Source organism: Hirundo rustica, chromosome 10 (genome assembly GCF_015227805.2).
Source record: "Hirundo rustica isolate bHirRus1 chromosome 10, bHirRus1.pri.v3, whole genome shotgun sequence".
NCBI lineage: Eukaryota > Metazoa > Chordata > Aves > Passeriformes > Hirundinidae > Hirundo > Hirundo rustica.
This window is the reverse complement of record NC_053459.1, coordinates 5,766,453-5,793,304: the sequence shown is the minus strand read 5'-3', so window position 1 is coordinate 5,793,304 and position 26,852 is coordinate 5,766,453. Positions and strand designations below refer to the sequence as shown.

General features: G+C 53.4%; 1 protein-coding gene across 2 annotated transcripts in view; it reads left to right on the top strand.

Moving 5' to 3' along the window:
• EPHB1 (EPH receptor B1) overlaps nucleotides 1-26,852 on the top strand; it is an 85,777-nt gene that overhangs the window by 45,606 nt on the left and 13,319 nt on the right. For both annotated transcript variants that reach the window (XM_040073936.2, XM_040073935.2), the window contains exons 4-12: nucleotides 11,325-11,480; nucleotides 13,956-14,291; nucleotides 16,307-16,488; nucleotides 18,102-18,264; nucleotides 20,263-20,371; nucleotides 20,578-20,642; nucleotides 24,464-24,586; nucleotides 25,669-25,916; nucleotides 26,188-26,403. In XM_040073936.2, coding sequence (XP_039929870.1) covers nucleotides 11,325-11,480; nucleotides 13,956-14,291; nucleotides 16,307-16,488; nucleotides 18,102-18,264; nucleotides 20,263-20,371; nucleotides 20,578-20,642; nucleotides 24,464-24,586; nucleotides 25,669-25,916; nucleotides 26,188-26,403 — 1,598 coding nt within the window. The remainder of the gene's footprint in view (nucleotides 1-11,324; nucleotides 11,481-13,955; nucleotides 14,292-16,306; nucleotides 16,489-18,101; nucleotides 18,265-20,262; nucleotides 20,372-20,577; nucleotides 20,643-24,463; nucleotides 24,587-25,668; nucleotides 25,917-26,187; nucleotides 26,404-26,852) is intronic.

Sequence of the window (26,852 nt, the reverse complement as noted above, 5' to 3'; positions counted from 1 at the left end):
AAGAGTAGTAATTTAAAACATAAAAAAGAGTTTTTTACCCTGGCTGGGGAAGGGCCTGAAGCACCAGGAGCGGCTGAGGGAGCTGGGAAAGGGACTCAGCCCCGAGAAAAGGAGGCTCAGGGGGAACCTTGTGGCTCTGCACAACTCCCTGACAGGAGGGGACAGCCAGGAAAGGGTCATGCTCTGCTCCAGGGAACAGGGACAGGACAAGAGGAAACAGCCTCAAAAGATTTAGGCTGGGAATTAGGGAAAATTTCTTCACCAGAAGTGCTGGAAGCCCTGAAACAGGCTGCCCAGGGAAGTGACAGAATAACCATCCCTGCAAGTGTTTGAAAGCCGTGTAGATGTGCCATTCGGGGACATGGTTTAGTGGTGGCCTTGGCAGTGCTGGGTTAATGTTTGGAGTCAATGACCTTGGAGGGCTTTTCCAACCTAATGATTCTGTGATTCTGTAATAATAATCATAAAATGGATCTTCCCTCTCAAGCCATGAGATAACTCATCACCATACTCCTGTGTAAGGCATCATTTGGAAGCTCAGGTGGGCTGCAGTTGGGCTTTGTGGGTCTCCTGCAGCCCCTGCTTGGGGAAACAGCTCTTCACGGATGATGTTTGAGTGAGAGACCCAGACTGGTGAAAAATCCACAGAGCAGGTGGAGCGAGTTGCCCTGGCTGCCTAAGGAGGTTTGTGTGGGTCGGATGTGCCGGCTCGGACACTGCTGAGGAAGGATGGAGACCGCTAGGATGAGGGAGAAGTAATCAGTGCAGACACTGAGGTTTTAATTTGCTCCCCTCTCCGAGCCCCGCCACGCGCTCGGATGGTGACGAACGGAGCGGTGCCGTGGGCGTCAGCTCCGAGTGTGTTACAAGTGGTCATTTGTCACGCCCGGTGCCTCAGATCGCAGAGGATGCGTGGAGAGAGGAGCGGGGTGATTAAATCAGAGCGTCGCTCGCGCTCTCAAACAGGCCTTTGGAGGAGCCATGGGAAAACTCATCCGTCTTCAGCCGGTGCAGCACTCACAGCCAAGGAACCTCCATGCTGTCGCTGTGGGAGCATCAAACCAGAGCTGTGGGCACGCCAAATTGAGTTCTGCGCCCAGAATTGCTGTTCTCCCACCCTAAGTTCCAGCAGCTGCCACGAAAATTTCATTAATGGCACAGAGGGAGCTGCATCGCTTAGTTTTTGTGTTCAGCCCAGGACTCACCTGCTTGTGTCACATTTATTGTACGAAACGGATTTGAGGCAGGAGAGCTGTGAGCTGAGGTAGGAGCTGGTCACCTTGGTGCTCTCAGTGTGGCTGCATCCTGCCTGAACATGGCTGGGCTCCCAGCAGCAGGACCCCAGTGAGCAGGGAGCAATTCCTTGGATCACGCTATCCTTGTCTTGTCTCATCCCGTCCCTCCCTGGGGCCTCTCTGGGCTGATGCTCTGGTGGGTGCAGGCAGAGCTCTGCAATCTCCTTGCTGTTCTGGGTGAGAGTTGTGGAGCATGGGGCACAGAACTGTGTGCCAGGCTGGAGGTGGAGTGCTCCAGCCTCAGGTCTGCCCTCTGGACTTCGCTGCCTAAAACTTGTCTGTGAAAGCAGGGCCGTCCTGGAAAATTATACACAGGGGGAATTACGAATTGAATTTCCATCCTGGCTCAAGCAGCCTTGCTGGGTCCGCAGCCCAGAGAGGAAATTGCCCTTGAGGAGAGACGTGATATTGACTTACACTTTTATTTTTTATGTTGTACTTTATTATAGTACATATTGCATCCAGGCTCGACAGATCTGCCCTGACCCTGGATAGGGGGTTGGTGCACACTGGCATGTGTCCCCTCCATGGTGCAGAGGGACCTGGTCACCCTCCTTACAAGCAGGGATTACTTTGATGTTTATGGGTTTTGCACTGATGCAAAACAAGGAATCTGAAACAGTTCTGGGCATGGCAGAAAAGGTCTCTGGCTGTCTGGGTGTTTCCAGGGACTGACGTTCTCTGGCTAAACCCAAATCTCCTGGTTCTGCCGTGGACATCTGTTTCAGCACAGCAGGCAAGCAAGGGTGCCAGTGCTGGAGGAGGGTGACGGGAGAGACCTGGGATTATCACAGATCTCCTGCTCCACATCGGATCTGCTCCTGAGCTCTTAATCATGCGTTATTATTGAAGACAACTTATTCTTAGAGAGCCCAAGGTGCAAATTATGTTTCACAGCTAAGAAAAGCTTCCAGAGCTGCCTACGTACAGTAAATCCCTGCAATCTCAGGTGGCTTTGACTTATGTGTAGCAGATGTTGAGGATGGAAGAGACCACTCCTTTGTGCCTGCTTGTTGCTATCACCAGCATAGACACAGGTGGAAATTTAGGCAGGGCCTGTCTGGGCTCAGAGGTGGGGTGAGTGAGTGTTCTTCCACCCTGCAGCTCTGGGCATCTGTCCTGTGCCCAGTGGTGGCACCAAAATGGACAGTGCCAGAGTGTTCACGCTGCTTGCAGGAGGTCCTTTCTTGTCCAGGAGCTCTAGGATAGGTTGCCTGCCCTCCTCACTTTGGCACAGGGGTGAGCCAGTGTGGGAATCATGGAAGTGTGGAATGGTTTGGCTGGAAGGGCTTTTCAAAGGTGTCACCCTTGTTGGTGCTGTGTGTCCTCTCTCCTCACTGCAGCTGGGTAAGAAGGCGCCTTTCCCCCCAGGAATAGTAATTGTGGCTTGTTCTGCTATAAATATTCATTGGGAAGCTCTCTTAATTGTTTTTCTAATTAATTCCATGCCTGGTATTCTTGGGGTGCATGAGGAATGTGCCTTGGTCGGGACGTCCTCCCGCAGTAAATCCATCCTCCCATGGCAAATCTATTCCTGGGCATAGTCCCTAAGCAGTCAGCCAAACCACAGCCCCCCAGAGCTCAGCTCCACCAGGGTGGCAGTGTCCTGCTCCATGTTGGGACATCTCAGCACCCCAGTGTGGCCCAAGGCAGGATGGCCTGCAGTGCTGTGGCAGGGACACGGGGAAGCCGTGTGTCCCCATGTCCCTGCCCATGCCGGCAGTGCCAGCCTGGCCCTGCGGCTGACACTCTCCCCAGCCCCATCCTGGGGAGACTCTTCCTTCACGGTGTCAGCACTAACAAGGAACCACTTCAGACATAATTAACGAGCACTTGACGTTCCCTAGATCGAGGGGACACTGCATGGCATGAGCTGGAGAAAGAGGAAGAGGTGCTTAATTAGTTCCTGTTAGGGATGGGAGATGTTTGCTTCCCAGCCAGGACTGTGCTTTGGGGAGCCCAGTGGCGATGCCACCCCAGTTTCCCAGTCAGAAGAGGGGCTGGAATTATGGAGTGCCATCGGTGGTTCCCAAAATCCTTAGCTGCAAAGGAAAGATGCATCTTTTTCAGGGGATTTCAAACCACAGCCCCTGCCAGCAGCTCTGTACCTGGGGGAGCAGCTTCTCCTGGAGATCCTCCAGGAATTTTTGTGCCTGTTCACTTCCTGTTGATGAGGTGGTTTGATAGCTCATGCAGGCATTGAGGAGTGGACATGATGTGCTGGGTTAGGTGGCACATGGAAGTGTTGGCTCTTCTCATCTGTGCCTGTCCACTCTGGAGTTTCACATTGCTGAAGTTCATGAGGGAAAAAATATTTCTCCATGGAGCCTGGTGCCTGGAGTGGGGGTAAAAGCATCTATATGGGTTGTGGTTTTGGGACAAAAGTCCTGGTCTGAATCTCAGTCCCCCATTTTTTTTTTACTCCAGACTCTGTGAGGTTTGTTGTGGATGACAGGTGGTGGTGAGGCACTGGCCTTGGATACTTCCACGGATGGGGCAGCCACAGCTTCACTGGGCAACCTGTGCCAGGGCCTCCCCACCCAAGGATTTCTTTCCAGAATTCCATCTAACCTTGTTCTCTGTCCATGTAAAGCCATTCCTCCTTGTCCTGTCACTCCAGGCCCTTGGAGCACCTGTAGGCACTGGAAGCTCCTGCTTGCAGTCCTGGCAGAGGGAAGAGCCTGTGCTAGGCTGCTGCTGCTCAATGTGTTTTAAAAGAAGAATATAAGGAGGTTAAATAGCATCAAATCCTTGATGACAACTTCATCCCCCTTTCATTTATTGACTCAGAATAACGAGCTGGGGCAGTGAGGATGGTGAGGAGCAGCCTGTGCCTGGTACTGCCATGGCCATGTGTCTGCTGCTCGCTCTGCTGTGAACCTCCCTGTGTATGTGTACGAGTTGTCTGGAGATCGATTAATTTATTCAGTTTGATCTCTCAAAGTGGCTGGTTTACGGCAAGGAGCTGTGGTGAGGGAGCTCTGACGTGGGGCTGGGCAGTGAACCTGGAGTCAAGTGAAAACTAAAGCAGAACAAAACCTGAGTGGGAGAACAGGGATTTGGAAAAGTGACCATGACAAGTGTTGGTTTTTTTCCCCCCTCTGGCTGTTCTGGAGAGCGAAGTGCGTTCCCTGCTCCGTGGCAAGCTGGCAGCCCCGTGGCACCGTCTGCCCAGGGTGTGCCTACTCTTCTCTTTGCATCCATTTGGGACAGATTTTCTCTTCAGACCTTCAAAATCCCCCTAGCCATGATAAACAGAGAGAGTGAAGCCCAGAGTGGTGATTAAATGGGTGAGCGTGGACCTGTTGGGAAGCTGCAGGCAGTGAGCAGCCAGGCAGGTGGGAGCCTGAACCAGCTGCTTCCATGCCCTGCTCGAGGCTTAAACTCCCTGTTTTAGGGCCATGATGTCACCTAAACAGTTGGTGTTGAAGCTTCTTTGCATCCAGAGACCCTTCATTTTTCCAAGCAAACCTTTCTGGAGGAAAATTGCTTCTGGGTGAGCATCGACTGCATTTTGCTTCCAGTGAGGCACGTGGCGTTTACTGTGGTGAGCGTTGAAGTCTGTCAGCACCTTGCTCCATCGACCAGGTATTTGCTCCTCTGGGGCGAGGGGTGGGTTTTTTGGGAGAGGTGAACAAGGACACATCCAATCCTGTTGCCTCTAATATGCCTTGCACAGCTCCCTACCCCGCAAGCACCTTTGAAATCCTGCCCTGTTTCAATTCATTTCTCATCCATGAGAAGAAAAGCAGAAAAAAAAAAAAAATCACAAACCCTGAGAAAGGTAAAACCGCATTGAATTTTACTTCCCTCCATGAATAAACCATGGCAGGCCGGCTCTGACTTTAATTTACATGTGTCCCAAGGCGGATCTGAGCCTGTTCCTCCCGAGGTGGAGGGCTGGTTTAATTAAGCGGCTGCATCACGCGGAGCAGGGGCTGCATTCCTCCGTGCAGCGGGAGAGACGGAGCCCGTGCCCGCAGGATGCCAGCCTGGATGCTGGGAAGCTCATGTTTATCTCATGAGTTTATCTCACGAGTTTCTGCCTATACAGTGCTGAAAGAAGGGAACACAATGGGGCGGGTGCTGTTGGTAATTCGGATGGCCCCGGGGCAGGAGCGTCTCTGAGTGATCCAAAATTTGTTCGTTCGGCTATAAAATGGTGAACTTTGCAGCAAAATTAGGTTTGAGGACAAGGCTCTGCTGGGATGTCCTGTCCCCATGTGCTGTGGTTTCTGACATGGCTTGGGGTCCTGTGCTGAGCTCCCTCCTTGGGAGCAGGAGGATACCTCAGGGCTGGAATGCTTGGACTTCCCTGTTCCTCCACCCGGGTCGTGCTCTTCTCCCTGCACTGAGTCCTGGATGCTGGGGTTTGGTGGCTGATGGGGTGTTTAAGGGCTGAGTCAGGAAGGTGGGATGCAGACACCTGCCCAGCTCTCCTGGCTTGGCGTTGCTCCCAGTATGGAAAGCTCTCTGGATTAATTTGTGGATGCCTGGCGGAGGGCGGTGTGGCAGAGCACCCCCCGGCGCTGCTGGCTGCCTGCTGGGCTCCCCGTGGCCGTGCCAGGCTGAGACGCTCCTGGAGAGACACTTGGCTTAATATAAAAGGCAATCCAGATCATTAAAAAGTAGGTACGGGGGCAAAACCCTCACAAAACAACCTGCCAGCCCCCTCCCCAAGGGAGGCAGGAGGGAAGGGATGAATGACAGGAGAGCACCACGTAGGGATGCAATTAAACCTCCGGCACCACGCGCCTGCTCCTGCTTGGATGTGTGCAGGGAGGATAACGAGGGAGATGAAAGCAGGGTGGGAAAGCAGCGCCCTCGTCACCTTTTGGAGGTGGGAGATGACAGCCCCTGCCTGTGGGTGACAGCCTGCCCAATTCTGCTGCTTTTCCTGTGTCATCATGGTATCAAAGGCATTGGTGCCCAAATGCATGGACTGGGTGGAGCCCGGGGTCCGTGTGTGTCCCCAGGGAGCACGGTGTCAGCAGTGGCCCTGGCACTGCCCCACAGGGCAAGCGGGAGCCCTGGGAAGCCGTGCCAAGTGCCTGCCCCTGTTGTCACAGCATCCTCTCAATGACGCTTTCCTGTAGCACACAATTTCGTGTGGGTGTTTATTTGCCTGCACGGTGTCTCTCAGTGGAAGTGTCTGGGAGGGTGTCCTGGCTGGCATCTTGGCCGCTCAGGGTGACAGCAGCATGGCAAGGAGAGCATTTTAAAACACCTGTCTCTGAGGCTAACCTGTTTAGAGGCTGAAAAACTGATTTTTTTTTTTCTTATTTTATTTTTTAATTATTTAAAGATAGATTCTGTGTCAATGGTGTCTACAAAATGCGCAAGGGGTTTCTGGCAAGCATCTCCTCCGTTTTTTGGGGAGAGTTTCATAAAATAATTATGAGTCTCGTGCACAAGTTGTTGGGTTGAGGAGACAGTATTTTTCTTGAAGATAAATGATTGTTTGCAGAAAGAGGGGCCTTGAATCTCTTTCTGGCAGGCTGCAAATGCAGTGAGCCACAGTTTCTCCTTTTTTCCTGACCTGTGCTGTCCTCAAACCTTGCTGCCCATCTCCCAGGGGTGCTGGGAGGTGCTTCCACATGTGTTTTTGGAGCAAGGCTGGATCATGCAGGCTCTTTAGTGCCTTCGCACCTGACAGTGCTCTCCACACCTGCAGCTTGCTTGAGGGCATAATCTCATGCAGCACTGCTGCTTCTAACGCAGCTTTTCATCACCTGCTGTGCAAGTGTGCCACAGGTGTGTTTAAAGACACTGGGGTTGCCCTGGAAAAGTGCTGGACCCAGAAGGGAACCCCAAACAAGCGTGAATTTGGGAATCCCTGGAAAATGGGGTATGGCAGGGACAGAGGGGCATGGGGTGGATGAGGCACTGCCCACTTGGTTTGCTGGGTGCTGGTGAGATTTGGGGCAGGTCAGGGCTCTCTGAATCGCTGCTGAATCTGTAATTCCTTGGAGAAGCTATTTTGAAATCCAAGAAGGAAAAATGCCACTCTGCATCCCCAGGGAGCTTTAGAGCAAGTTAATGCAGAGGCAATGTCTTCTTTCTTTCTTCCTTTCTTCTTTTTTTTTCTCTTTTGACTTAAGCTTCCCTGAGAGAGTAATTAAAAAGTGCAAGTTCTAGGTGCTAACTGTGAGGATTTAGTTTGAGAGTGAAACGCTTGGATACCTCCATGCTTGAATATCCCCAGCCTTGCACCCTTTCCACAGAGGCTGTGACGGTGGCTTGCCCTCAGGCAAGAGCAGGGATGGATGAGCAGAGAGATCCTACTTATCTCTGGCTCTTTCTAGGGCTCCTGGCCTCTGGAATACAGTGATGCAGGATACAGGAGAGTGTTAAGCAGTAGAAAACCCTCACAATGCTTCTGTGTGCTATGGGTGCTTCCATAATCCATCCTGCTGCTGGGCACTGCCCAAGCTCCCCAGGGAATGGGCACAGCCCCAAAGGCTGCCAGAGCTCCAGGAGCCTTTGGACAATGCTCTCAGGGATGCACAGGGTGGGATTGTTGGGGTGTCTGTGCAGGGCTAGGAGCTGGATTGATGATCCTTGGGGATCCCTCCCAGCTCAGGATATTCTGTGATTCTCAGATTCTGTGGTTTTGTGATTCCCAGATTCTGTGATTCTGGGAGCTGCAGAGGGAGGCGGCAGGGGGGACACAGCTTTGTTGGTGTCTTCACTGGGTGTTTGCTTTATGTGAGACAGGTGACACATCCCTCCTCTGAGCCTTTCAGGGGGGCTAGGGGAGGTTCAGCTCTGGCTGGGAGTCCCCAGTTGTATCCAGCCCCATGGCCACATCCTTACAGTCACCCCTTGGACGTGATGACAACTTGCAGCTGTTTTTGCCCCAAACTTCCACTGACGACATCTCGCTGCAAGAAGCCTGAGTTTCACCAGCCCCTCAATGATCTTCTCTCCCACCCCCAGACATGTCAGCCCTGGAAAAGGGGTCCTGCTGGGCAAACTGACACCTGGGATGCTCAACATTCCTGGTGTGCAGGCAGGATGATGGATACGTGGGCAGTTTCGGATTGTGGGGGGGTTAAATGCTGAGCATCCTCCCTGCTGAGCAGCACGGAGGAGTTCTGTGCCTCAGCATTTACAAACACACCCCTGGTGCCTAAATGTGAGCAAATGGATAGTTAAGCACATCATTAATCTTATCCAGCCCCTATAATCAACAATCAATTAATTCTCCTCCGGGCTGAAGAGATGTGGGTTGTGCTGTAGTCTGGGCACTGGCAGAAAGTGCCCCTTCCCACAGGGAAAGCTGAGGCAGAGCCTCATCCTGCACTTGTCTGACACACTATAATGGATGCAGGCCTTGCCAGCTCTGGGAAGCTCTTGGAGCAGCCCTTAAATTAGGGCAAATATTGCACTGGCCATTAGTGGGGTGATTTATTGCTCCCCCCTGGGCTGGAGTCCTCCATCTGAGCCTCGCACTTGGACTGTAGATTTGCCATGTGAAGGATTATGGATCCCACCATGGCATTGCAGGGCCCTGAGGGGTTGTGCTGTGTTTTGAGTATGAGGTTCATGGTTCAGCTCCCCCAGAAAGAGGGGACACACGGGCAGCAGCCACAGGAGTGTGCTGCACCCACGGCATATTTGGGAGGGAGGAGAAGGCATCCACCTCCCCAAAACTGTGAGAGGCTTTAGGCAAGCACAGTGTAATTACAGGAGAGAAAAGCTAATTGGTAATAATAGCAATTAAGAGCCATGTGCCTGCAGATTATAGGAATATGTAATTTTTGTGGATAAGAAAAGTGATAACAGAAACCTGTGGACACTGGGGTGCAGGGTGCCAGGTTCAGGTATTTTGACAAAGCATCACTTAGATTAATTGTAATTAAACATTAACAAACCTCTTCAACGAACCCACCAACATGCCCTCAAAGCTTACAACTGAGGCTTGTTCACAGCACTGCAATCCTCTCATCATCCTCCTTCCCTCCTCCATCCTCTTCCATTAAAACACAGGTGGCTGGCTGTTCCCTGGTACCACTGCCCTCCCCTTCCTGCTCCTCCAAAGAATCTGGCCAATGTTTCAGGGGTGTTCTGACACATCCTCCAGCTCCAGAGCCCCCTTTGCACGTCTGCTGGGTGCTCACACTTCCTGTGGGAGCAGAAGGCTGCTGGGACATGCTGGTGAGATGATGGTGGGAAGGGAGAAGTGAGGAGCTGGAGATACACTCAAAGCCTTGCTGTCCGTCTGTGGTTTTGTCTCCAGCCTCGTGTGTCTGTGTAACTCTGTGCCTCCTTGTGCTGTTATGAGAATGAGGCTCTGTGTGTGCATTGGGGAAGGGTGTGCATCCCTCTGCCTTCTGCTGTGGAGCATCCTGAAGGTCCCCCTCAAACCCTCCACGCTGCATGGTGACCCCATGTGTCTCACTGCCCACCGCATGAGGAGGTGGGTTATGGCCCTGAGTGCTTCCTTAAAATGCCACGAGCATGGGATGGCTGTGGTGGGACGTGGGGCACTTGGCAGTCCTCCCGTGATGGGGAGCAGGAAGGGCAGTGGGAGATGGTGGCTGGCTCCTGTGGAATGCCACCTCCTCACCCAGCTGTCAGGGCCACTGGAAAGAGACAGTTCATTGCAGCCAGTTGTGTGCCTCGGGCTAGGAGGGGTGGGAAATCTAATGAATAATAAAATTGTAAAATATTGTTTTGATTTATTCTTTTCTATCATCTATTAATATCTGGAAAGGCTGTGTGAGCAGGAGGCCTTCATGAGTTTTGAATGACAGGTTAAAGGGCTCCAATAAAGATTAGATGGTCCACTATCTCCCAAGGAAATTGCATCAAAGTGGTTACTCCTGCTTGCTCCTATTAATTTCCTCTTCATGGCTGCTAGGAGATGCCTCATATCCTGATGCAGCAGACAGGGGCTAAGAGGCACTTTCCATTATCTCAATCATCGCCGTGTTTATGAGACACGTCGGGTGTTTCTGTGCAGAGCTGTGCCTTGGGGGGATGGCATCACAGGGGCAGAGCCGGGAGCACAACAGGGCTGGGATCACTCTGGTGTGAGCCCAGGAACAGCCTCTCCTGGGCTGGATGGATATCTGATCCCTTGGGTACATGTGCCAAAACACAGATATTCCCTTCTGCAGCCTTTTGTTCCGTCAGATTTTGTTAGATGTCAGGGATGGATGAGCATCCATTCATCAGTGCCCATTGCTGAGGATGGGTAGGGTGGGGCGGAGCTGAGGGACCCCATTCCTGTCACTCCATGCTCTCCGTCTCTCCGCAGAGCAGCGAGATGGTTGATTAATGGAACCTCCCCTGTGGCTGATTAAACCCTCACTGTAACTGGAACATCTTCTCCGTTATGAATTAGTTGCCATTTCCTGCTTGAATGAACTCAGAGGCTGGGAAGCTCCAGCCCCAGGCTGCGGGGGATTAACAGGATGGACCCATAACACACTGTCATGGGTGCCACACCGACTTTTTATTAAATATTTAAATTTTGCATGGAAAAAGGGCTGCGCCAGGACCTGAGCCAGGCTGTTGGGTTGGTGGAAAGGGACCAATCAGCAGAAGAGAAGCACTGTCCTGCCCCTGCTTGTCCATGTCCCCATGGGTGCTGCTGGGGACGGGGGTCCCACATCCCCCTGCCATCCCCTGCCTGGGTACGAGCAGCAGGGCCCCTACTGCAGCCTCCTTGCTCTGCCTGGCTGAAGATTGTTGCCGTGCGGTTGCAGTGTTTGTCTTGTGGCTTCAGGGAATAATCCATAGCCAACATGGAGAATTCTGGCCATCCTACATTCATGGGAAGGTGCTACCACATTTAGCACTGATGGGTGCTAAATTTCTGTGTCTCCCTCTTCTCTCCCTTTTCTTTTTCTCTTTCTTTTACTCTCCTCTCCCTCTTCCCTTCCCTCTTCCCTTTCCTCTTTGCTTTTCTCTTCGCTTTTCTCTTCGCTTTTATCTCTCCTCTCCTCTCCTCGGACAGGACGTGCTTTCCCGTGCATCCTGGCACAGCTCAGGACCCACCTGCTCTGCTCTCTCTTGCAGCCTGCCCTGCAGGGACGTTCAAGGCCAGCCAGGGCTCGGGGCTGTGCGTGCCGTGCCCCCCGAACAGCCGCTCCAGCGCCGAGGCCTCGCCGCTCTGCGCCTGCCGCAATGGCTACTACCGGGCAGACTTCGACCCGCCGACCGCCGCCTGCACCAGTGAGTATGGGATCGGGGCTGGGGGCTGCAGGGTCTCGCTCCCCTCGCTCCTGGAGCAGCAGCAGGGAGAAAGTCTCGATCCACGTGGAGTTTGTTTTATTTTCTCCCCCCATCCCGCTGTGGATGGCATGGCCCCGCCTCCCACCGTGCAGGCAGCCTCCGGAATTTATACATCACCCTGGCAGCGATGGTGATGGCAGGGAGATAGTCCCCAGGATAAATCAGGATTTAAAGTTATCTGCTCCGGCTGTCTTGTTCATAGTCTTGCAGATGGAATATTTTTTAATAGGGGGAAGGCTGCATTAAGCATTGGTAGTCAGCGGTGCGTCGCTGCTCGGCTGCCTGCCCGAGCTGCCTGGCGTGGCAGCAGTGTCCTCAAGCCTGTCTTTTGGTGGGAAAAGAGTCCAGGAGAGGGGAAAGAGCTGTTGTGCTCTGCAGCCTGCTGGAAACTCAGGCCTCAACTCGCCCCCCAGATACAGCCCAGGCCCCTGAACCAGCCTATCATAGAGCTTTAGCACATGGATGCTCCAGACCCTCCATGCTTTTGGGAAGTGCCCAAAGCCCACATCAAGGGAACAAGGAAAGGATTTGTGTTTTGCTGGATCACCTGAGCTCTCATACAGATATTCAGCAGGTTGCACATCTACAGATAACATACAGATCTTTATTATGCCTCGTTAGATAACTGATTTACAACAGTGCTGCGCTATAGGAATATAGGAAAAAAAATCTCTTTGCTGATTTTTATTTCTTCTCGTCAATGCTTGATTTTGCAGTGCTCCAATCTGAGGTGCCAGCTGTTCACCCACAAAGTTCCTCTGTGTCAGAGGAGTACATAACATTGTGCAGCTGCAGGCAGTGCCCTGGACTGGAACCCTTCCAAGGGCAATCCCTGCAGTTCCTGGGCCCCTGCAGAGGAGGGAAGGGACTGCAATTAAAGTGGGAGGAATTTGGGAATGCAGCAGTTTGCTACTGGGGAAGGGAAGAAGTACGTTTTCTTTTCCTTTTCCATCAAAAGATATTAACTGCTTAAGGTATGGAGGGAGGATTTGGATTAAGGCTCGTGAGACAGGTTGCAGATTTTGGGGGGTAACTCACTAATATTGATCCCGTTGAGCCTTTGTGAGTCCTGCAGTCTTGTTCCCCAGGGGAATCAAGGTACTGGGAGGCCCTTTCCAGCCAGGATGCTGCACTGGTGGCTGCTCCATGACAGGCACTTTTACTCCTAAAGAGGAAAAGGGTTAAAGGGAATGGAATTCTGTTATCTTATTTTTTTTTTTTAAGGCTCTCATTTCTCCAGACATTTGAACAAAATCTTTTATCTGCATTGTCCATGGCAGCAGCTTAGAGGCTCCCAGAGTGCCTCCATGCAGAATGACCTCTCCATCCCACCAGCCACGTCACCATGGTGCTGATGAATCTGTCCCTGTCCAGCCCATCCTTGGCCACTAACGAGGCTGATTTATCCACAGCCCTAACTATGTTCCCTGGCACACACACACACGAGGAGGGCTCCCGTGGGATGGGTTTCCCCAAGACAGAATGTGCTTCTCTCTCTTAACCCTTCCTTGCAGGTCAAGTCTTCCATCATTTTTATTGCTCCCTGTATCATGGCAAAGTCTTTTTTCTTTCTTGGAAGTGCAGCCCCCCAGCCCAGCAGCATGAGGAATTCCTTGCTTCCCTTATCTAATATAACCGAGCAGCTGAATTTTGTGGTTTTGGCTGTGGAGCCATCCTGGCTGACCCCAGATCCGTCCCCGGATCTGTGCAGACGTGTGTTTGTACCTCAGTGATGCCCTCCCTGATTCCTCCTGAACGGACTGCAGCCCCGATCCGGCAGTGCTTTGCAATTGGAGCCGTGTTCAATTCCCATCCTCTGAAGCATTTGCAATGGCTCCTGATGGCTTTGATCAATGCCATTTTCATCTCTTGTCCAACATGGGAGCTGCTTGCAAACCATGGAGTGCTGCCGGCTTTCCTCCATGCTGGGAAGTTCCTGGGTTTTCCAGCTCGCGATATTGAACCCTTAATAACCGCTTTCCATTTTTGACTCTCTTCTCCTGCTGCTTCTCTGGTTCTCCATGGTGCTAGCTAAGTGAATTTTCTCTTGCTGGAGTAATCTGCTCGAGGTGCTTCTCCATGTGAGCACTGCAGTTATCTCAGCATCTCCTGGTGGGATTAAAATGGCTCCGTCTTCTCGGATGGATCTGTGTGCATTCCACATGGAGGTTTTTTGGAGACTTAAGTGGGTTTGTGGCGTGGGAGTTGTCGTCTCCATCTGGGAAGCTTGTTTGCAGTGCAGGTGGTTGGTGTTGCCAGTGTGGAAAGTCTGACCCTGAGCTAAGCAAAGCTGTGGACACCAAATCCCTCCTGAGGGAGGAGGTGATGGATAGTGCGACGCCTTGGGGCGTCCATCTCTGCGGGAGCCTCCACAGGGAGTCAAGGACCTGTCTCAACGCCTCTCCTTTCCCACAGGCGTCCCGTCCGGCCCCCGCAACGTCATCTCCATTGTCAACGAGACGTCCATCATCCTGGAGTGGCACCCTCCGCGGGAGACGGGTGGCCGGGACGACGTCACCTACAACATCGTGTGCAAGAAGTGCCGCTCGGACCGGCGCACCTGCTCCCGCTGCGACGACAACGTGGACTTCGTCCCCCGCCAGCTGGGGCTCACCGACACCCGCGTCTTCATCAGCAACCTGTGGGCTCACACGCCCTACACGTTCGAGATCCAGGCTGTCAACGGCGTGTCCAGCAAGAGCCCCTTCCCGCAGCAGCACGTCTCCGTCAACATCACCACCAACCAGGCCGGTGAGTCCCGCGTGGGGCCCGGGAGGTTGGCTGTCCCCCAGCGAGCTCCGTGTGGAGTCAAGCTGTGAGTCCAAAAGGGAAAGCTCCCGGAGCGTGGGGGTGTGTGATGGCTGTGGTGCACCCAGCCCTGAGTGGGGAGAAAGGCCAGGAGAAGAGGGGGGAAGAGGAATGGGGATAGGGAAGGGTTGCCTGTGCCCTGGGCAGGGTGAGAGTTGGCTTGTGTGATCTGATACATGCTTTAATCCCCTTCTAGATTACTTGGGGGTGAAATGGCATCACCACTTTCCCCTTTTTGCCAGTTGGGAGAAGGGAGATGGGGTGAATCCGGCCTTGAAACACAGTCTGACTGTGTTACGGCACAGAGGGAGCAGCATGCTGGGGCTAAATCCAGGATCTGCCTCCTCTGGCACATCCCTCTCCCATAATTTTCCTCTTGTCTCCTTTTCCAGGCTCCCCTGCTCCCTTTCCTGTCCCCAGTCAGGCATCAGGAGCTGAACGAGCAGCTCTGGGTCAAAGGGGGATTCTGGTGGGGTGGGTGTGCAGATGGCAAGGGGGCACCTGCTCCTGGGCTGTTGTGAGGATCAGAGGGGTTGGAAACCCATGTGGTCTGGGTTTAAAAAGGGGAATGGGAATTCCTGCTTTGTGCCAGGGCACGCAGCCTTCGTCATCCTGCTCCCTCTGGATAGCACAATGGAGAAACCTGGTGTAAATATTTCAGTGTAAATATTTCAGTGTAAACTGGTGTAAATATTTCAGTCTCCTGGCTCCAGGGAATACAAATCTACATTTGTGCCTGGCTGGCATTGCTGTCTGCTGAACCACGTGCAGCCAAACCTTCCTCTTCTTTCCTGGCCTTTTTTTCCCTGGGGTGGATTTTTGGGGTGTTTTCTAGCTCTTTTCCCACCATGAGGAGCTGGGAACAGCCAGGTCACCCTCATCTGTCTGTACCCCAGTGGTCCCTGTGTGTCTTGCAAAGACAAGGGGTGTTCATGAGATACAGGGCTCCTGCCACCCCCAGATTCCCTCCATGGCATGATCCCATGCCCCAGGCTGGTTGTGCTGGGTTCAGGTATTCCCTGGATTCACACAGGGGAGGCATTTTCCCTGCCCAGCACTGCCTGTACTCTAGGCATGATGATGAGGAGGAGGAGGAGGGCAGAGATGGCTGGACTGGGAGCTGACTCTGTGGACAGGACATGCCAGTGCCTCTTTGGGTGTGGGCAGACTTGGATACCTTTCTTTTGATAGGATTAAGTGCAGAATTAGGGCTGTATTGGCTGGCTCTGCCCCTTATAAGTATAGCTTGGAGGGCACAAAGCATTTGGAAAGGGGCCTCCTGACTGATTTAGTGGCTCAGTGTCCCTAATGGTGGAGGAATAGGGTTGCTGTTTTCCTGGGAGAAGCACATTTGGGTGCTGGGGATGAGCATTCCCTGAGAGTCGCTAAGAGCAGCCGCAGCAGCTTCTCTGGAGCCAAAGCTGGGCTGGGGTGTCCCTGCTGTGATTCCCTGTCACTGTCCTCAGGGTGGGCAGGTTTTTGCTCCCACACCCCATTTCTGAGAGCATGTGGGGTGGCAGCTGTGGCACAGCTCCCTGGATGCTGAGTGCTGGCTCCCCAGAGAGGCTGTTACAGCAAAAGATATTGCACAGAGCTGGAACCTGTCACCAAACCTCCGTTTGCTCCACTGGGGAGAGCTTTGCTGTGTCTCTCTCACCATGGGAGACATCCTTGGAGCAAGCAGTCCCCGGGAGAAGGAACACCAAGGATTTCCCAGCCCCTAATTAAACAGAGTAGTTGGTTTAAATAGCAGAATTCCCTCAGTGGCTTGCTGCTCTGCTTCCGTGTAAAGCTGTTGAGATGTCGGTCTTCCCACTGCTAATGAGTGAGCTGGTCCCATGGGGAAGCCAACCACGGGCATGGGAGATTTGGGATGCCGTGGAGATTTTCCTCCTCCTCAGAGCCGTTTTTCCTACCCCTGTCCATTAATTTTCCCTCGCTCCCCCTTTCCTCGGCAGCCCCCTCCACCGTGCCCATCATGCACCAGGTGAGCGCCACGATGAGGAGCATCACGCTGTCCTGGCCCCAGCCGGAGCAGCCCAACGGGATCATCCTGGACTACGAGATCCGCTACTACGAGAAGCTGAGCCGCATCTGCACGCCCGACGTCGGCAGCGCCGTGGGCTCCAGGCCTGCCCCGGTGAGCCCGGGGGAGCCCTGCCCTGGGGGCTGGGCTGGGGGCATGGGGGCAGGGGCAGCATCTCAGACGGGCTCAGCTGGGAGTGGTCAGGTAGGACAGGCCTCCAGAAGGTGGGAGTGAGTTGTGACTGCAGGTGCTAAATCACAGAATCGGAATCACAGAGCAGCTTGAGTTGGAAAGGACCTTAAAGCTCATCTAATTCCATCCCCCTGCCATGGGACACCTCTCACTAGATCAGGTTGCTCAGAACCCTGTCCATCCTGAGCCATTCCCTCCCCATGGCAGCGTTTGTCCAGCACATCAGTGTCCAGGGCCGCCTTGGCTCTGGTGTTTGCTAGGATGAGCAGGGACCAGAATCGTGGGCATGGCATCAGGAGGAGGGGAGGGGGTTGGAGAGGACCACGGAAGGTTATAGAAATTGTCCCTGCCCTGGGTCACTGCCTACTGCTGCTCCTGTCCCTGGCAGCTGTCCTGTCCTGCAGGGGACACACTCCCGACCCCTGCGATGAACCGTGCCTGGCCCAAGCTGTTCCATCCCTCCTGTGTCTTGCCAGCTCTAATGAATTCCTCTAAGTATGAATAATTAGATGATCTCACCAGCAGCACTGGGGAACGTGGTAAAAAATGAGAGTGGAGACGCATGAGGCTTCCACCAAGGTCTAGGCCAAGGAGAGCAGGACTGCAGGGGCTGAGGATCTCAGCAGAGAGTTGCCCTTGAACCTGCTTGAGCAGGGTCTCATAGGGCACATTATGGTGTTTAGCGGAATCACAGAATGGTTTGTGTCGGAAGAGAACTTAAAGATCAACCAGTTCCAACCCCCATGCTGTGGGCAGGGACACCAGGTTCCCATAACTGTGGGATGTTTCTGAAATGCACAAAGGCGTCAATCATTTGAAGAGGAGGAATCTGTTGTTCATATATTTGCTCTGGATGATCTTACAGTTTCCCTCTGCTACTCCACGCTCCCTGCTCTGGTGGGACCAGGGGGCTGCTGGAAGGCACGTGCTGCAGGGGCCTCCCCAGTTCCTTATGGGTCCTGTTTCACAAAATCATAGAATGTCCTGGGTTGATGGGACCTTCAAGCTGATCTTGTTCCACCCCATGCCGTGGGCAGGGACACCTTCTGCTATCCCAGGTTGCTCCAAGCCCCATCCATCCTGGCCTTGGACACTTCCAGGGATCCAGGGACAGCCACAGTTTCTCTGGGCAACTTGTGCCAGTGCCTGCCCACCCTCACAGGGGAGAATCTCTTCCAAATATCCAACCTAAATGTACTCTCTGTCAGTGGGAAGCCATTCCCCCTTGTCCTGTGACTCCAGGCCCTTATAAATAGTCCATCCCTATCTTGTAGCTCCCTTCAGGTACTGGAAGGCCACAATGAGGTCACCCCAAAGCCTTCTCCAGGCTGAGCGATCACAGTTCTCCCAGCCTTTCCCGCGGGATCCTCTGTGTCAGGGACGCTCCTGAAGCAGAACCAGAGCCTCTCCTTTATCCCCCTGCAGCCAAACCCCATCCCTGCCCTCCACAGGGACAGATGGACTGCAGTCCCACTGTGCTCCCGCTGTCCCCTGTCCCTGTCACGCTGACCGTGCCTCTCTCGGGCTGCCCGCAGGACCACAACGAGTACAACTCGTCCATGGCGCGCAGCCAGACGAACACGGCGCGGCTGGAGGGGCTGCGGCCCGGCATGGTGTACGTGGTGCAGGTGCGCGCCCGCACCGTGGCCGGCTACGGCAAGTACAGCGGCAAGATGTGCTTCCAGACCCTCACCGACGGTGAGTCCGGCCGGGTGTCTCCAGCCTGTGCTCTGACTGGATTCAAGGAGCCTGTCTGCGCACGCCGCCGTCCCAGCGGGCAGCGCCTGCGGCACGTGGGAGCTGCTCCCCGGCTCCAGGTTTTCCCCCGCTGTTTATTTCTGGCTCTGCTGCCTTGAGCTGTGGGGACAGAAGCCCCTGGCGCCAGCTGTGAGCCTGGCACGGTGTGGGTTGTAGGCCCTTGGAGGAAGGACTCCAGGATGCTTTCCTGGGATACTTTGAGTCCATCTGAGTCAACGGGGCAAAGCTGGGATGCTCAGACCCATCTGAAAGCTGATTTCCCATGCCAAAGGGAAATCATGACCTTCCTGGCTTCTTCTGGCCCCAGCCCTTCCCTGCAGCCACAAACACTGGCTTCCTTTAGAAACTACTAACTCGTGGGAGTGTTTTCCATTATTCCCAGCTTCAGGATTTACCCAGAAGTTGGTGAGTGAAGCAGGTCTTCCCACCCCTGGGGCAGCTGAGAACCTGTTCCCTGTTGCTGCTGTCGTGGTTCATTCTCTGCTTAGGTGACATCCATGGCTCCCAGCCTCACTGTATGTCTTCCCTAAAGCTTTTCTTCTTCCCTAAAGCTTTTCTTCTTCCTTAAAACGTGTCACCCCATGCTTGAATTCATGTCGAGTGCCAGCTGGGGTGGGAAGAGGAAAACCATGCTGGGTGACCAAAAGGAAGGAAATGATAATAAACCCCCCTCTAATGCCTCAAATATTCAGGATTAGAGAAGCGAGAAGAAAAATCCTGCCTCAAATAAGCAATTAATTGAAATTTAATAAGAATGGATTGTGTAGCTTATTAAATAATAATTGATTGTTAGATGAGAATTTCTCAGGATTTAAGCAGCATGCAAGAGATAAATCTAGTTGCCAGTAATTAACTGCAGAGTAGAAAATACTGATAAAATGGTGCTAAATGCTTTCTTTTGGATGAATTTTATTTTAACCCTTGCGTGTGGCTGCTGGCACGGCCTGGCAGACCTCGATGGGGCGATTGGAGACAAGGGTATTTCTGGAGTGCTACAGAAGCCCCAGGAACGTGGAATCTGCTGGATACTGCCTGTTGAGAGTACCCACACCGCTGTTTGGGCAGGGAAAAATGGGGGAGACACATGGAGGGTACCAGTAGCTTTTTGGGGGTTCCCCCAGGCAAATCCAGTTCTCCTGGTGCCACCTTGGCTTTCACCCCAACCTACTGCTGAGGGGTGCAAGGGGTGGTTGAGCAGACAAAGGAGGTTCTGAGGGATGCTTGGTGGGGAAGGGATGCTGTGGGTGCCATGGCTCTGCAAAAGGACTTGTCTCATGTTGAGATATTAACACCTACAAGCAGATCTGCAGCGAGGGTTCCCAGGTTCTCCTGAGCCTCACTCCCAAAGTTCACCATTATGTCGTGGACTCTCTGTTGTCTGATCTGGGTGAGGTCTTGGCACAGCATTCTCTCTTGTTATTAATGGTGTTTTCCTCCTTTCCTACTTGTAGGAATTTGTGTCTGAGACCCCATGTTAAATTGGTCAAAGTGACCAACAGGTTTGAATCATAGAGTCTCAAAAAGGTTTGTCTTGGGAGGGGCCCTAAAGCTCATCTCCTTCCACCCCCCTGCCGTGTGCAGAAACACCTTCTGGTAGATCAGGTTGCTCAATAAATGAATTTATTGAGGAAAGGGAAATGCCGAAGCCACGGACAAAGCCACCTTGTTAACCTCATCTCTTTGGGAAACGGGGCCCCATGCACATTGGTCTGACGTTATTTCCAGGGTCTTCTTTCCCCTGTCTTTAAGCCAAAGGTGTGTGAGCCAAGCATGACAATCCTACCCACTGTAACATGGCTCACCCCCTGCCGCAGCTGACGCCCCTGCCCGGATCCCCCTTGTCCCACCACCTTGGGAGCAGCACCCAATGGAATCAGAGGGGATTCTCTGATTCCCCTCACTCCAGGGAGGATTGACCCCGTCCCTCTTCTCTCACAGACGATTACAAGTCAGAGCTGAGAGAGCAGCTGCCTTTGATCGCGGGGTCTGCAGCGGCCGGAGTGGTCTTCATCGTCTCCCTGGTGGCCATTTCCATCGTCTGCAGCAGGTGGGTCCCGTGGGATCAGTGTCCCTGGAAGGTGGAGGTGGTAAGGTGCAGGTTAGGGGTGGGAGGGGTGGGATGGGGGCTCCCCATGGCCGGAGGGAGCAACACGATGCCACCGCTCATGGAGTGTTGCTGGCAGGGGAGCGGTTTGGGGCCAGCAGCAGCTGCTGATCCCTGAAGCCTGGCTGTTCTCTCCCCTGCTCTCCCAGGAAGCGCGCCTACAGCAAGGAGGCGGTGTACAGTGATAAACTCCAGCACTACAGCACCGGCAGAGGTGAGCAGCAAAGTGGGAAAAGCAGACAGGGGAGATGCTCCCAAACCTGCACCTGGCATGTGCCTCACTCCTCCCCTTCCAAGGGGGGCTGTGGGGTGGTGGGAGCCCCTGTGGCAGATGGACAGGACCATAGGGTAGGAGTGGAGATGTCCACGTGTATCTGTCAGGGTGTGGGGGTGGTTGGGCTGCAGTGGTGCAGCACTGTGGGTGGGAAAAAATGAGTACCAGGAGGGATTTGGGGAATGATGATGGATTTAGGGGTATGTCAGGGAGAGGGGGGATGCAGGGGAGAAGGGATGGGGAGAGGATGCTTGTGAAGACTCCCAGAGGAGGAAAGAAGGGAGAGAGGTGGTGTTCAGAGGGAGGGTGAGCCCTTGATCTCCTGCCACAGGCTCTGCCTGGGTCTGGATCGATGCTGAGCTGTTGGAGGGATTCTGGATTTTGGGAGCATGGCTGGGGTGTGGGTGCTGGTGGCTGGCATTGCTGCTGTCCTGGTTGTGTGGCTGATGCTTGCCCTGCACCTTGCTCTGGGAAGGATGTGCAGCCAGTGACCGGGAATGTTTAACTGGCTTTGGACTGCTGATCCCCTTGGCAAACAATTAGGAGAGCCTGAGCTTTTCCTAGGAGACCTCTGTGGCTGGTGGGGCTGTGCACCAGAATGAATTCCAGGTGGATTTGTGTGCAATGTCTGCTCTGGTGCCCCTCCAGCAGCCAGCACTGCAAATGGAAATAAAGCAGCAGCTTTTGGGGGGCAGGATTTTCCTGGTGTCTGCCAGTTCCATGCCCCATCCCTGCGGGATGTAAATCCCATTTACACATTTCCCAGAGATGCTTCCCAGGTGAAATCTGCTTGTGGAGAGAACCATCTTGGTCCTGGGTGCCTCCTTGGGGGAAAGAGGTGTGGGATGCAGGGATGGAGGCAGGATGGCTGGGGAAGGCAGGGAGCAGTATGGGTGAGCAGAGGGGAGCAGTGGGGATGGAGCAATCAGCCTGGCAGAGAAGAACAGGAGGGCTGGAGAGGGCTAAAGAGGGATTGGAGATAAGCAGGAGAGCCCAGCCAAGAGAGCAAAGCACACTGGATCTCTTTAGACCCTCTTGTCATCACACTGAACCTTCCCAGCGTGGTGGCAGCGCTGCGGGGGCCCTGAACCGCCTGGCAAACAATGAACTGTTTTCTAAACATCACTGGGTGATGACAGATCTGTGCTTTTCCTCCCTCTTCTCTCCACGTTTCTACACTGTGAGGGGCAGGGCAAGATTAATTTGATGCCTGATGGATAAACTCACATCAGCCTGCAGGCAGACTGATTTTTCACGTTTTCCCACGTGCATCCCTAGCTGGCCCCAAGCGCCCCTAAATCCAGGATGCTGAACCTAGGTAGGGAGGCAATGAAGCATGTGCCTGTCTTGGGTTTCTAAACCTGAGGGTTGTGACGACTGGTGTCAAAAATTCGGGGTGCCAGCAATATCCTGTCAAGGTTAGTGAGCCTCTGGGCGCTCCGTCAGTGCAGAGGCTGGAGCAAAACAGGTGGGAAATTTGTGGTGAGCAACTAATGGAGTAATGAGAGCATCCTCTGGAACAAATCACCATGTGTTCAGTGGCACAGCAATTGCAGCCTCCCAGCACGGCTCTGCCATCCCTCCAGCAGCCCCCTGGGATCACCTGCTGCTGGCAGAGTGCTCCAAGTGGATTTTGGGGTGAGATGGGGTCTCTCGGGGTGTAATTTTTTTGTGGTTTATCCCTTCCATTGCTTCACTGGGAGCTTTGAGATTGGGGAAATAGGAAATACACCCTGTTGAAGCACCAGCAATTCAGCAGGAGGGTTTTTTTCTCTGTCCCTGTGATATTAATTGCCAAGGAAACATGATGCCAGAAGGAACTGGCCACTGGAGTCAGGGTTGTGGTGCAGAGTGCTTCAAGTTTTGAAGAGTGATAAAAAATTTGCCCTTGACTGCAGTAGTGAAAAATGTCCTAATCCAGTTTTCAGGATTCTTGGGATGATTTTAAGAGCACAAAGCTCTTAGCAGGCGGGCTCACCATTGGTGCCTTTGGTGGTGTGCTCCTGTACCTGGAATTTCACCCAGCTATTTGCTGGGAATGATGAGCCAGGGGCTGATGTTGGCAGAGATGAGGAGTGGGTTTGGGTGCCCAATCCCTCATTTGGATGGGGTGAGGATGAGGGGGAAGCTCATCCTGGTGACTGTTGAGCCTGTGGACAGACCCTGGGGCACATCAGAGGGTGTTTGAAAACCAGCCTGTGTTGACAGGGGAGAGGAAACTTGGGCATTGTTTCCTCCTCTATTTTTTCAATATTTTGATCAGTGAGCTAGTCTCTGTTATGATCCTGTAAATCCCTTTGTAATCCTGGCTGGAGCATCAGCTGCTCTTATAAAAGAATTTATGGGGCAGTTAAAGTGTATGAGACAGAGCCATAAAGGGATTTATGAACTGGGAGATGCACAGATGGCTTCATTGCAGCCTCCTCTGCCTCTGAGGTGCAGAATTTCTGCCCCAAAGGCCCCTTTTTGAGGGGTGAGGATGCTCCTGCCTGGTCCTTCCTGAGTCCTCGATGCCCCACAAGCAGCTCTCCCCTGGTGGCTGTGAGGCACCAGCAGTGCCCACTGTGAGGCTTTCATGACTCCTCCTGAGTTATTTCGCAGCTGGGAGCTGATTTAGATTCCTGGTGCAGAGGTGATGCTGTGGTCCATGCATCCATCTGTGTGCCAGCTCTGGAGGGACACTGGGAAGCACCGGTGTGATGGGATCATGGCCTTGGAAAGCTCCTGAACAGTGTAACTGAGGGCTGCTAACTCCTATAAGGGTGAGGACCCTTGGGGAGGGGGCCAGGCAGCGAGACCAGTCCCTCCTGGTCTCCTCCAGAGGTGACCTTGAGGGGCTGCTGTGCCATCCGCAGTCCCCTTTTTGGGTGAGAAATGGCACAGGAAGCTGACCCCCCGCCCAGGGGGACACCACAGCCTGCTGTAGGTCCCTTTTGGGTGGCAGTACAACACCAGTGTCCGGCTGAGCACTTTGACCATGCCCCTTGGCAGCTCCCTAAGCCCCTGACATCCAGACGTGACATCTGCATACCCATTTGGGAAATCTGAGGATTCTTCATTTTGTCCCCCTTGGAAAAGGGCAAGAGCCCCCATTTCTGCGTGTCCCTTCAGCACGGCCAGACCCGGGGTGAGGGACCACACGTGTGTCCCGGCGTCCGGCCAAGCCGTATTTCACGGATCCATACAGGTTGTTGCTTATAATTGCTGCACTCTGTCAATTTAGTAGCCGCCACAAAGCCATCAGAGGCCTTTTTGGGTAAATAAATATTTCTTCACTAACGCGTGGAGCCTCATAAAGCCTTCACTGTAAAGCCAGCACGCTGTAGTTCAGGTCTGTAACTGCTCCCATCGCCGTGGAGGAGGAAGGATAATGGTAGAGGAGGGGAGAGCAGAGAGGGAAAAGAGGAGGTGCAGGGGAGAGCTGGGTGAACTGGTGGCCCAAAGAGTCTGTGGAGATGAGTACAGTGATAGCAGCCACTTAGTGGACAGTGTGAGGACAGAAGGGTCCCCGGTTCTTGGCCATGGTACAACTGCTCTTGGTTTTCCAGGCTGCCCAGAGACTGTGGGGATCCACTGTAGCTGGCATTGTTCAAGGCCAGGTTGGATGGGGCTTGGAGCAAACTGGCTTAGTAGAAGGCGTCCCTGCTCATGGGGGATGGTGTGGAATAAACTTTGAGCTCCTTCCAACCCAAACAATTCTATTAACTCTGTTTCTGTAATTCTCTCCCTTTTGTTGTTGTTCCTGTCTTCCCTGTAACAAGGGTCTCCAGGGATGAAGATCTACATCGACCCCTTCACCTATGAGGACCCCAACGAAGCTGTCCGAGAGTTTGCCAAGGAGATCGATGTGTCCTTTGTGAAGATTGAAGAAGTCATTGGGGCAGGTGAGTCTCTCTGTGTCGTGCTGCCCATCCTTCCCTGCCCTCTCCGCTGCTCCTGCGTGGCTGTCCACCCACCTGGAGCAACTTTGTGGGGGAGCACGCACAGTCCTTCACCTGGAGCCCTCAGTGAAGCCTTGAAACATCAGGCTTGCCTGGGTTTGTGATGGGTTGGGGTGGACATGAGGGTTTTTTGTGCTCTTAAAGTTCCTCTGAGGTGGGAAGGGCTCCAAGAACGTGTTCACTGGCTGACCATGGGGCCTCTTGGGATTTTCCATGAGATAACAAGAAAAGCCCAATCTCACTGTAGTCCGTGCCATATTTCCTTACATATGTATATATACACACATATGCATGCGTGTGTGTGTGTGATCTGTGCTGTTTTATTGCCATTTTTAAATAACTGTGTCATCCTCTCAGAGGAGAAAGTGAGAAGCTGGGGAGGGGAAGCTGTGAGGAAGCAATGAGTCAGTTTGTTTGGGATCAAGTTCAGCAATGTATCACCTGCCCTTTCCTGCTCATCAAGGCAAAGTGGCTGCAAACATGCCTTAAATGTAATCCCTGCAAAGGCAAATTTTGCTTTGGTGAAGTGAAAGCTCTCCTGCTTTCTCTGTATTTTAAATCAGAGAGCAGCAATGTAAACAGCCCAATTATTTTCCACCCTAAGATAAGTGATGTGCAGAAAGGCAGGCAAGATTAACAACGCTGACACCTGATATTTGAGGTAGCCCTGAAATGTGGATGCACTCGCCCTGCAAATCCTCCTTGTGGGGGTTTGCACAGGCGGCTGCAGCCTCTGCCTGTGTCGACGTTGGGCTCTGCCGCCTTGGAGAAGGTTGCAGTCTTAAAACACGTCCCCAGTAGCAGACATTGGCCCTTTTAAAGAGGACAGGTGGGCAGATTTGTAGAGGAGAGCGTTGTTGAAGTGTGAATTGGCTGCCATTTCTCATCTGGGCAAGGACCCCTTGCTCTTTGCAATGTTTGGTGTGGAGGAGGAGGTGGTAGCTCTGGTGTTGATTGATCAAAGGTTGGACTCGGTGATCTTGGAGGTCTTTTCCAACCTAAATGATTCCATCTTGGGCTCGCAGGGGAGTTTGGAGAGGTGTATAAGGGGCGCCTGAAGTTGCCAGGCAAGCGGGAGATCTACGTGGCCATCAAGACGCTCAAGGCCGGGTACTCGGAGAAGCAGCGCCGGGATTTCCTGAGCGAGGCCAGCATCATGGGGCAGTTCGACCACCCCAACATCATCCGCCTCGAAGGGGTGGTCACCAAGAGCCGGCCGGTCATGATCATCACTGAGTTCATGGAGAACGGGGCCTTGGACTCCTTCCTGCGGGTGAGGCGAGGCGGGGCCGCGTGGGATTTGGGAATGAGACGTTGGTGTCCCGTTTGTAAATCCCAGCCTGTTTGCTTAGTTTGGGGGCTGGCCGGAGTGTGCCATCCATCTCCAAAACGTGGGTTTTGGGGTGCTTATCCCTGCTGTAATCAGGCAGGGCAGCTGGAGTACTCTGGGGAGGTGCAGCATCCTCCTGAGGTTGGGGTGAGTGGCCCTGGTCCCACTGTGGGGTCTGCATGCTCACCCCGGTGCCTGCTCTTTCTGCTCGCAGCAAAACGATGGGCAGTTCACAGTGATCCAGCTGGTGGGAATGCTCAGAGGCATTGCTGCTGGGATGAAGTACCTGGCAGAGATGAATTATGTGCATCGAGATCTGGCTGCCAGGAACATCCTGGTCAACAGCAACCTGGTGTGCAAAGTGTCCGACTTTGGCCTCTCGCGCTACCTGCAGGATGATACGTCTGACCCCACCTACACCAGCTCCTTGGTAGGTAGCTCCCGCAGGATCTTCTCCTGCCCGGCATTCCCTGTGCCCTCCACCTGCTGAACCTGGGAGAAGGGTTCAGCATGTACAGTCTGGCACGGGTGGGAGGACCTCATGATTGTTCCCACCACATAGGTTCATGCTCCAGAGGTCCTGGCTGTGGTTTCCACAAATTATCCTCTTTTCCCTCCTTTCTCCTCCTCCTTTTTAGAAGTTTTCCACCTGCCTTCTCCCTAAGCACCTTTCTGCCTTCTGCAGTTTCCAGATAAGCCTCTTCCTTCTCCTCTGTGGAGGAAAGGTGCGCAGAGGAGTCCCTGGAGAGACAGGAAGGGGAGGCAGGGAGATCACAGCAACTCCTGGCAGCACAGCGATGATGTTTTAACTTCCCTTCCCCCAGCACTCCAGGTCTGGTCTGCTTTTCCCTGCTGGAAACTTGTTCCAAGCATAAATTA